The sequence below is a fragment of the Paramormyrops kingsleyae genome, chromosome 4, assembly GCF_048594095.1.
Source record: "Paramormyrops kingsleyae isolate MSU_618 chromosome 4, PKINGS_0.4, whole genome shotgun sequence".
Lineage (NCBI taxonomy): Eukaryota > Metazoa > Chordata > Actinopteri > Osteoglossiformes > Mormyridae > Paramormyrops > Paramormyrops kingsleyae.
Genome location: NC_132800.1, coordinates 25,581,526 through 25,593,424, shown reverse-complemented (window position 1 = coordinate 25,593,424; position 11,899 = coordinate 25,581,526). Strand labels below are relative to the sequence as shown.

Genomic DNA, 11,899 nt, shown 5'->3' with positions numbered 1-11,899 from the left:
TGAAGAGGAAGACTTTGATTATGAAAAGGACTCTGACTGTCAAGGTGGTTATTTTGCTGCACATGCTGAGAAAATGAATTTCAAAATGTTTAACTATGCAGAGTACAATATGTATGACCCTGAAAGAAACATTGATCCAGATAACCACTTCTACATAAACAATAATAATACTTGTGAGTATTATACAGACGACCAATTCAATATGAATATTAAAATGGCAAATGCGTTGTCGGTTATACATTTCAATAGTAGAAGCCTGTATAAAATTTTTTCTAAAATTACAGAATGTTTAAGTGAGTTACATAAGTTTAATATAATTGCAATATCAGAAACATGGCTTGATAATGAGAAAGTTAGTGAAATGGAATTGGAAGGATATCAATTATTTATAATGAATAGGGTGAATAAAAAGGGAGGCGGTGTTGCTTTATATGTGGATAATGTTTTGAAATGTAGTCTGATTGAATGTAGGTCAAGTACCATAGATAACGTATTAGAATGTGTTACTATTGAAATCCATGTTGAAAAAGCTAGTAATATAATTGTAAGTTGTATCTATAGGACACCAGGATCATGCCTTGACACTTTTAATGAAAAACTTGCTGCTATGTTTAGCAATCTAAATGATAAAAAAGTGCAAATAATTTGTGGTGATTTTAATATAGATTTGCTAAATCCAAATGGACATAAGAAAACAACAGATTTCATTAATACAATGTATAGTAACAGCCTTTTCCCTGTAATTATAAGACCAAGTAGAATAACAATTGATACAGATACATTGATAGATAATATATTCACAAATAAAATTGACTATGAAATAAGAAGTGGACTTCTTATAACTGATATAAGCGATCATCTTCCTGTTTTCGCAATTTTTCGAGATTATTTTGGGATTAAAACTAAACAAAAGAATCAAATATTTGACATGATACGACTTAGAACAAGAAGAGCCATTGCTGCCTTTCAAGTGGATTTAAATGAACAAAATTGGAATGAGGTCTTTGAAACGGAAGATTTAGATAGTGCATATGATGCATTCCTGTCAGCCATAATTTCATTATATGAAAAACATTGTCCTTTAATGAAAATCACTAGAAAACATCACAAATCAAATAAGCCATGGATCACAAAGGGGATAGAAGATGCATGTAAAAAGAAAAATAATCTATATAAGAGATTCATAAAACAGAGGACAAAAAATGCTGAAACAATGTACAAGACATATAAAAAAAGATTAGTAAATATTATAAGAACAAGTAAGAAAGAATATTACCACACATTATTGGAGCAAAATAGAGGTAACACACAAGAAACATGGAGATTATTAAATAGTATAATTAGAAAGGGCTCAAGAAATACGAATTATCCAGACTACTTTAAAAAGGATAAAGATATTGTATTTGATAAAATTAAAGATATTGCAAATGAATTTAATGATTTTTTTGTAAATGTTGGTAGTAATTTAGCAAAAGAAATTCCGGAGTCAAGAAATAACAATGATCTAAGAAAACAAATTACTCCGAATGTGTCCTCCTTGTTTATTGGTGCTGTAACTCATAGAGAAATAATTAACATTGTGAAAACATTTAAAAATAAAAAGTCCACTGACTGTTTTGGTATTGACATGATATTAGTTAAAAGTATTATAGAATATATAGTGCAACCTTTCACATATATTTGTAATTTGTCTTTTCGAACTGGTATGTTCCCCTCAAAAATGAAAATAGCAAAAGTTATTCCAATTTATAAAAATGGAGAGAGATGTCAATTCACCAATTACAGGCCAATATCACTACTCCCACAGTTCTCAAAAATTCTAGAAAAGTTATTTGTTAATAGACTTGATAAATATATTGAGAAGTATAATCTCCTAAGTGATAACCAATATGGCTTTAGAGCGAAGAGGTCCACTTCAATGGCAGTTATGGAACTTGTAGAAGGGATATCGAATGCAATAGATAACAAGGAATATACTGTTGGTGTTTTTATAGACTTAAAAAAGGCGTTTGATACAATTGATCATTCTATATTAATGAATAAACTACAGAGATATGGTATAAGAGGGATAGTTTACAAGTGGATGCAAAGTTACCTGGATGATAGATATCAATATGTCGAAATTAATAATGTAAAATCTAATCAGATGAAGGGAAATTGTGGTGTTCCTCAGGGCTCTGTGTTGGGCCCTAAATTATTTATATTACATATAAATGATATATGTAGTGTTTCCAATTTGTTAAAATGTGTATTGTTTGCTGATGATACCACTCTGTATTGTTCAGGTAAAAACCTAAAACAGCTTCTGACTACAGTGGAAAAGGAGTTAAATATATTAAAAAACTGGTTTGATATAAATAAGTTAACGCTAAACTTAAACAAAACACAATGTATTATTTTTGGCACTAGACAAATGAAAAACGTACCTGAAATTATGGTTGATGGAATTGAAATCAAAAGAGTGTATGAAAATAAATTTCTTGGAGTGATAATTGATGATAAGCTAAGCTGGAAGTTTCATATAAATCATGTTAAAAAAAAAATGTCAAAAATCACTGCTATTCTCTATAAAACAAAGTATGTTCTGAATAAGAAATCATTATATACACTTTATTGTACTCTGCTGCTTCCTTATATGACTTATTGTCTAGAGATATGGGGTAATGCATATAAAACAAATACTCTTCCTATTTTTAAGTTACAAAAAAGGGCTATAAGAATAATAAATCAATCAAACTATATAGAACCAACTAACATCTTGTTTATTAATCTGAATACCCTGAAATTTTATGACTTAGTTGAATATAAAATGGCACAGATAATGTATAAAGCACAAAATAACTTGCTTTGCCGCAGTATTCAGAGGCTGTTTAAAGTCAGAGAGAGTCAATATGACCTAAGGGGAACAGATGTCTTTAAAAAAAAACAAGATAAGGTCAAACATAAAGCAGAGATGTGTGTCTGTTAGAGGAGTTAACTAGTGGAATAGTTATGATAGTGATTTAAAAAGGCGTAGTTCATTTACCTTGTTTAAAAATATGTTTAAAAATAGAGTATTAGAAAAATATATAAATCAAGAATGAAAAGAGTAATAATAATACTGAAACCCTTGGTTGTTTTGCTATGATGTCATTACTTTTTTTGTAATTGTTTTGTTTTGTTAAAAAGGTTGGCGTAATAAGCATATGCTTCAGCCAATACCTTTTGATTAGCCTTGTCCTGTGTTTTTGCTTTGTGGTAATTTTTACTTTGTATTCATTCAGATATTTGAATGTGAATGCTAATCAATAAAAAAAAAAATAAAAAAAATCTGGAAAGGATATTTGTTTTCTGGGTTTCTTGTTTTATGTAGTTCTGAAGGGAAGTGGAGTACTTGAATAGTGTTCTAACTGGTTTGCTCTTATTTTGATTCAGCTATAGTATTCCAAAACAGAAACATTTGCATATTATCAAGGAAATTTACTAAATCTGTCTTCCTGGAACAGTAAGGGGTGCTATTGTTTATTTACTGCTTTATTCCGTTGTTTTGTTAGAAGAGGAAAAAACTATTACATTATTGTAACACAATAAATCTTTGTTACTTTTGTTGTTTTTCCCTCTTTACAATTGGTATTCTGGTATTTCATTGAGTCTAGCAAGTTATTTAAAATCTAAGAAGAAATCGAGTTACGGCTAAATTTTAAACAGAAAGTAAAGAAAATACCGGCCTAATTCACCATCCAACTGCCGGGGACCTAGGATTCCTGTTGATTAAACACTTAAATTAATCCTTAGGGTTAAGAAAGGGGTTACAGAAGCCTTTTCTGTCAGTTACTTAAAATGTAAGTGCCAGGAACATCACTACAAAACATCACTACAGCTTTGACTGGAATCAAATTCAATGGTCTGATGAAACAAAAATGGAGCTTTTTGGCAATAAACATTCAAGGTGGGTTTGGTGTAAACAGAAGGATGGACATAATGAAATGAACCTCATCCCAACTGTAAAATATGGTGGAGGTTCTATGTTTTGGGGCTGTTTTTCCTCCAAAGGCCCCGGAAACCTCGTTAGGGTACATGGCACTATGGACTCCATGAAATACCAGGACATTTTATATCAAAATTTGGCTGCTTCTGCCAGGAAACTCAAACTGGGCCTTCATTGGATCTGCCAGCAGGACAGTGATCCTAAGCACATGTCCAAATCAACACAAAGATGGTTAGCTGACCACAGTATCAAGCTTCTGCCATGGCCATCTCAGTCCCCTGATCTGAACCCCACTGAAAACCAGTGGGCTGAGCTGAAGAGCAGAGTGTACAAGAGAGGGCCTCGGACCCTGGGTGATCTGGAGAGATTCTGTACAGAGGAATGGACTCAGATGCCCTGCTCTGTAGTCTCCAACCTTATAAAATGTTATAGGAGACTCAGTGCTGTTATACTGGCAAAGGGAGGCTGTGCAAAGTATTAAAAGCAGGGGTGCCAATAATCATGGCATGTGTTTTTTTTTTTTTTGATCAAAGATTTTTTATTTATTTTCAAACTTTACAGGAAAAAGAAAAAAAACACAACAAGATACAACAAAAGAGAACACGAAACCAAACCCCCCCGTCCCCCCCAACACCAGACAGACACAGGGATGCCATAACAATCAGATGTCCATAAAAAATTTAAATAATAATAAGTAATCTGCACACACACTTCCTTTACGGCACAATATTATCTGCTTTATGCCCTCAGCAAAAGTTAAGAAAGGCTGCCAAATACTATAAAATGTGCTAGTAGACCCTCTAACTGTATACCTAATTTTCTCCAGTTTAAGACAGTACATCACTTCCCTTATCCAGTGACTAAAAGCTGGAGGATCAGGATCTTTCCATTTAGTCAAGATTACTCTCCTAGCCAGAAGGGAACAGAAGGTCAACATTTTAATTTTCCTTTGGTGAAAACTGGTATTCCCTGGAGGCACACCAAACAATGCAATAAATGGAGTTGGCTCTATTATCTCTCCAAATATTCCAGAAAAAGTCCCAAAAATATTGGTCCAGAACATGTAGAGTCTTGGACAAGACCAGAACATATGCAGCAGAGTAGCAGCAGCCTGCCTGCATCTGTCACATGTGGTGTCTATATCAGTTTTAATCTTAGAAAGTCTGACTTTTGACCAATGTAGACGAACAAACATGTAATTTTTAGCAATTGGGGCAGCCTGCGGTAACTCTGTAAGGGAAAACGATAGTCTGAATTGATTACAGATTTTAACTGAATGTATAACAACTGGATTAGAGGTCAAACTAGAGATTGATTGAATGAATGGTATTTTAGAACACAATAATGCTATTAAAGAAGTGGGCCTAACTGAAGCCCCCTCCAGAACTGTCCAAACAGGGGGATTAATGTCATTATTTAACCAGAACATCAGTGCTCTTATATTGGCTGCCCAGTAATAATACATGGAATTTGGAAGTGCCATCCCTCCTTTTGCACGAGGTCTCTGCAGTATACTTCTTTTAATTCTTGGTGTTTTTTTGTTCCAAATAAAGGTTGAGATCTGATTATTTAATTTGGAGAAGAAAGATTTTGTTAAGAATAACGGAAGGCACTGAAAGATATACAAAAACTTCGGCAATACACTCATTTTTATGGTATTAATTCTTCCACCCAATGAAAGATGGAGGTGGTCCCAACGTTCAAGATCTTGTTTTAGATTGGATAAGAGAGGTGGATAATTGGCTCCGAACAAGTCTTTATGATCATGCGTAACCCAAATCCCAAGGTATTTACATTTTTTAGGGCTAATTTTAAAGGGAGTTGCGCTTAAAGATGACAGACTGATTCCATCACCAACAGGCATTAGTTCACTTTCTGAACATTAACTTTATAGCCAGATATTTTGCCAAACTCTGTAAGTAAAGTCACTAACGTAGGTAAGTTTGTCAGAGGTTGTGACAAGTACAATAACGTGTCGTCTGCATAAAGCGAAACCTTATGTTCCAATCCTGCCCTTTGAATACCCTGGATATCAGCTCTTTGTCTCAAAGTTAAAGCAAGTGGTTCCATTGCGATTGCAAATAGAAGTGGAGACAGAGGACATCCTTGCCTCGTGCCGCGTTGAAGCTCAAAATAAGCAGATATGCTGTTATTAGTACGCACAGCGGCTAATGGAGACATGTATAAAAGTTTTATCCATGAAATAAGCCTACGACCAAATCCAAACCTCTCCAGAGTATTAAAAAGATAACCCCATTCCACACGGTCAAATGCCTTTTCCGCATCCAATGAGAGAACTACCTCCGGTGTGCCAGATGGAGAGGGGCCATAAAGAATATTCAAAAGTCGTCTGATGTTAAAAAAAGAATAACGATTCTTAACAAACCCCGTTTGGTCAGGTGATATGATGGAGGGCAACACCCCCTCTAAACGTCGCGCAAGGACTTTAGCAAGCACTTTGGCGTCGGTATTAAGAAGGAAGATCGGACGGAATGAGCTACACTCTAGAGGGTTCTTGTCTTTTTTAAGGATTAATGAGATAACTGCCTGACGCATGGTTGGTGGTAGGGATTTTACTGAAAGTGACTCTTCAAAAACTGATAACAGCAAAGGAGAAAGCTGCGCTGAAATTTTTAAAAAGAAATCTGTTGGGAAACCATCCGGTCCTGGTGATTTGCCAGTCTGCATAGATCTAATTGCTGAGGCTATCTCCTCCACCGTGAGATTTTCTTCCATCACTGGATCTATAGAAGGGATATGTATATTATTGGAAAAGTCCTCCAGGGAAAGAGGATCGACACATGAATCGGAGGTACCTGTATATAGTGACTGATAATAATTTTGGAAACATGTATTAATTTTAAGGTTATCAGTATTTTTTAAGCCTTGCTCATTGTTAATTACAGGGATGGACTGACTGGCAGTCCTTTGTCTTAGCTGCTGAGCAAGTGTTCGCCCAGCCTTGTCCCCATGCTCATAGGACACATGTCTTAATTTAGAAATAAGATATTCAGCCTGCTTTGTTGACAGGAGATCAAACTCAGTCTGCAAAAATATACGCTTTTTCATTATGTCTGCAGAGGGTCTATAACTATATAATCTATCTAGCTCCAGTATCTCATCAGCCAGTTCTTTAAGGCGTGCAGCATCACTTTTATTCTTCCTTGCGCAATATGAAATTATCTGGCCTCGTAAATATGCCTTAAGTGACTCCCATATAGTCGAAGAGGACATAACTGGTGTTTGGTTAATCTCAAGGAATAATGTAATCTCAGAGGAAATGAATTTAGTAAAAGCTTCCTCTGATAGAAGCAAGGAGTTTAACCTCCAGGGACGGTAGCTGGATTGTGTATTGGGGATACGCATTTGCATAATTAGGGGGCCATGGTCAGATATAACTATAGCTCCATAATGACATTTGGTAATAAAAGGAAGAAGTCTCTTGTCTAGGAAAAAAGTATCTATACAGGAAAAGGTCTTATGAACAGAGGAAAAGAAGGAATATTCTCTGTAAGTAGGGTTACGAAACCGCCAAACGTCAGCTATACCATATGATTTGAGAAAAAGTTTAATTGAACGTGCTGACTTAGAAAGGGGAGCTTTTTTGGACAAGCTACGATCTAAAATGGGGGAGAGTACACAGTTTGTGTCACCACCAAGAATAAGGTGGTGTGATGATATATCTGGTAACCGAGAGAAAATATTTGAAAAGAATGCAGGGTTATCCCAGTTTGGTGCATAAATATTAGCCAGGATAACTGGGAGGGAATAAAGCTGACCCACCACAATAACATATCGACCCAAGGAATCAGTCTCTACACTAGTCATAGTGAATGGCGTATTCTTTTTGATGAGTATGGCCACACCTCTAGCTTTTGAATGGAAATTGGAATGATATATCTGTTCCGCCCAAGTCCCTCTGAGCCGGAAATGATCCGTTGTACGTAAGTGAGTCTCCTGGAGGAATGCGATGTCCGCATCAAGTTGTTTTAAATACCTTTCTACGTTTCACTGGATGGTTAAGTGACTTAACATTCCAGCTCACAAAATTAACTGAACAGCCATCCAGCCCTTTAGAAGTTCGGATAGCTGTCATCTGAAGGGGAAGTATTTACATATATGAAATCCATAAAAGCAACCTGAAAGTGAGTGAAAATTGATATGGACATCTGACAGAATAAGTCTGGTAGAAGAAACCCCCTGGATAGAACCCCTCCCCCCTCCCCCCCTATCACCTACAAGAACATGGTGAACAAAATACCCTGCAAAAACAAATCCACACATTAAGTGTTTGTGTTGGGAGCTCTACAGAGCCAACAGCTCACGCTCCCGCCGAACCCACCATACTAAAGTTACTCAAATAGCGCATTATGATATGTCGTAAAATCTGCGGAATAAAATAGTAATAACAGTAAGGATAATAATGGTAATAACAATAAGAAAAACAGTTAGAGTAAGCCCATTGACACCGGCAAAGGCAATAAGATTAGACGCTTCTCTTAAACTGCAACTAAGCAACACAGGCTCACAATTAAGGAAGAGCCATAATATTAATTAAAAGATATAATAAAATAGTAATAGCAACAACAATAATAATAATAAAAAAAATAAATAAATAAAATTAAAAAAGGGGTAGGGAAGGAAACCTTAACGGTATATTAGTGATGTTTTCATCAGCAGCGAGACTATTAAGTAAATATTGTCATATCCGTATTATCCGTGGAAAGTCTCCCGCTCATGACTGAATAGTACCTTGTACGCCCTCTGGGAGGAGCCAAGAACAACGCGAACAGAAGGTCACTGCTCCACTGAGGCGTGGTCTAGGCTGGAAAACGGTGTAGACGGATAGAAGTTAAGTGTTTTCATAGTTTTCAAGCCTCTGTGGGGATAATGTTCTTCCTGATATACCTCATAGCTTCTTCTGCATCTGTGAACACCTTTTCTCTCCCGTCGTGTGAAACACGTAAACGGGCTGGGTATAGGATGCCATCCGGACGCCCTGACGATTACGCAGTAATTTCCGAGCCTCGGTAAACGCAGCCCTGGCCTTGGCAACACTAGCAGTATAATCCGGAAAGATGGCGACTGATTCTCCGTTAAACCTTAGCGGAATCCGAGTGCGTGCACGGCTCAACACCTCGATACAGTCATGGTGATAGTGAAGTTTAGCCATGATGACACGCGGTTTTCCATCCGATCTTCTTGGAGCCTGAATTCTATGCGAGTGGTCCACAAGCACGTCCTTCTCAAGTTGTAATGTTTCTTTCAGCAGCCTTGAAACAAACACAGTAGAGATTGATCCCTCTGTCTCAGCTACCCCCACTATCCTGATATTACACCGTCTCATCCTTCCCTCCATGTCCTCGCATTTTCCTCTTAGCTCAGCTACCTCTGTTTTCGAACAAGTGACCACAGATTTTAAGGTTGTCACCTCGTCTGACCACGTTGATAGGCCGCCTTCCACCTCCTGTATCACGGTCTTCATCTGCTCTATTTTAGAGTGAAACACCGCTGCATTATTTATAATTTCCCTTTTAACGGATTGTATCTCGTTTTTAAGGGCGCTGAAATCATCGGCAAGCGCATTCTTTAGTTCAGCCTTAATTACTGCCGAGATATCTTCTTTTAATGAGCGAAGAATCTCGGATTTCAAGGCCTCAGCATCCATTTTCTCCGGACTGGTCGGAGGGGGTGGTGTTGCTCGGGACCGGGTAACGGTGGAGCACGAAGACGAGGTGACGTTGGGCCTAGTGTTGGATGATGCATCGCAATTATATTTGCGTAGTTTTTCCGCATGTTAATTTTCCCCTTATTTCAAAATAAAAACATATAACACTCTATATAGTGTTTTCGTAAAATAAAGCGCTTATTGTAAAAAGAAAACAAGAGTTCGGCGAGAGCACGAGCCAAACACGTCCTAACTCATTGCCATGCAAGAGCGCCCCCCACATGTGTTTTTGATTAAAATAATTATTTCTTGATGAAGGATTTGTTTTTCTTTGAATAAATTTATTTCAATGAAAGGTTGGATTTAAAAAAAAATTTCAGTGTGAGATGAAGCTGCTTTGCCAAAAAGTGGATTTTTTTTAACCATTTTTACAAATCTTTACAAGGGGTGCCAATAATTGTGGAGGGTGCTATATATCGTTTATATACAACACTGTATTTGTACTAAATGGTGGTAAGTTAATCATTTCCTCTACTGTGAACACCCGTGTAAAATAATCATTAAACTCATTTACTATATCAATTTCATTTTCAATTATAAGGCCCTTACTATCCTGTAGATTAGTGATTTCAGCTTTTATAGTTCTTTTGGAGTTAAAATATTGGAAGAAACCTTTAATGCCATCATTAGCCTCCAATGGAATCTTCCTTTCGACATTCCACTTAGCGAGTCTAATGTTACTTTTTAACTCAACCTGTAGACTTAGATACTCCTGCTTTACTTTGAAATCATTGGTTATTTTCTACCTTAGTATCTCCAGCGTACAGTGTGGAGTACCCAGTAATACTCACCTCAGTACCCCCAGTTTACAGTGTGGAATACCCAGTAATACTCACCTCACTACCCCCAGTTTACAGTGTGGAATACCCAGGAAGACTGACCTCAGAATCTCCAGTTTACAGTGTGAATCCCCCAGTCCAGCAGAGAGCAGCTTCACTCCTGAATCCTGCAGGTCATTGTCACTCAGGTCCAGCTCTCTCAGGGGTGAGGAGTTTGATCTGAGAGCTGAAGCCAACGTGTCACAGCATGTCTCTGTGAGATTACAGCTGTTCAGCCTGGAAAAAGAAAATATGTTAAGACACAGACACATATATAACCTACACATTGTTAATAGTACTGACAGCAACATTAAAACAATCGAGCAGCACAGGCCACTGGTGGACTCAGTGGGGGAATGGGGGGGCAGTCACCACCCTAGTGCCCCCATGGCTGAAAAAACGTCACAAATATTCCCTAAGGAATTGTGAAAATGCCACTATTAGCTGCCCATCACATGCTTTAGCACCATCTAGGATGTCCCATTCACTGGAGATGGTGCCTTATAGGGCGAGAAGATGTGATGAAGTGTATTAATGAGCCCTTCTAGTGGAGGATATGTGATGTAGTGCCCTAAAAGGTACCCATACAATGGTATAAGCGGCTCCTATGGGTACCCTTCTAACGGAAAAGGGTGCCATTATGAAGAGCCCTTCTAGTGGAGGATATGTGATGCAGTGCCCTAAAAGGTACCCATACACTGGTATAAGCGGCTCCTATGGGTACCCTTCTAACGGGAAAGGGTACCATTATGAAGAGCCCTTCTAGTGGAGGATATGTGATGTAGTGCCCTAAAAGGTACCCATACAATGGTATAAGCGGCTCCTATGGGTACCCTTCTAACGGGAAAGGGTACCATTATGAAGAGCCCTTCTAGTGGAGGATATGTGATGTAGTGCCCTAAAAGGTGCCCATACAATGGTATAAGCGGCTCCTATGGGTACCCTTCTAACGGAAAAGGGTACCATTATGAAGAGCCCTTCTAGTGGAGGATATGTGATGTAGTGCCCTAAAAGGTGCCCATACAATGGTATAAGCGGCTCCTATGGGTACCCTTCTAACGGAAAAGGGTACCATTATGAAGAGGCATTCTAGTGGAGCATATGTGATGTAGTGCCCTAAAAGGTGCCCATACAATGGTATAAGCGGCTCCTATGGGTACCCTTCTAAAGGAAATGGGTGCCATTATGAAGAGCCCTTCTAGTGGAGGATATGTGACGTAGTGCCCTAAAAGGTGCCCATACAATGGTATAAATCAGGGTTATTCAAATCACGGTCCTCGAGGTCCGTGCACTGCTGGTTTTCCAACCTTCCTTTATCTGTCAGTCAAGTGTGAAGCCTCTGACCAATCAGAATCAGTAATTATTAAACAACTACCTGGGAGAACT

General features: G+C 37.7%; 2 protein-coding genes across 3 annotated transcripts in view; both read right to left on the bottom strand.

The window, feature by feature from the left end:
• The window catches only part of LOC111846294 (protein NLRC3-like), a 303,153-nt gene that overhangs the window by 282,177 nt on the left and 9,077 nt on the right, over positions 1 to 11,899 (bottom strand). The window lies entirely within an intron of this gene.
• Positions 4,591 to 11,899, bottom strand: part of LOC140588790 (NLR family CARD domain-containing protein 3-like) — an 84,610-nt gene continuing 77,301 nt past the window's right edge. Inside the window, exons 5-6 of one of the 2 annotated variants that reach the window (XM_072710957.1) lie at positions 10,577 to 10,750; positions 4,591 to 6,711 (exon numbers count right to left, since the gene is read on the bottom strand). In XM_072710957.1, coding sequence (XP_072567058.1) covers positions 6,660 to 6,711; positions 10,577 to 10,750 — 226 coding nt within the window. In that variant the 3' untranslated portion in view covers positions 4,591 to 6,659. Of the gene's footprint in view, positions 6,712 to 8,224; positions 9,241 to 10,576; positions 10,751 to 11,899 lie in introns of those variants that run through there. The other variant, XM_072710956.1, reaches the window with a different exon arrangement.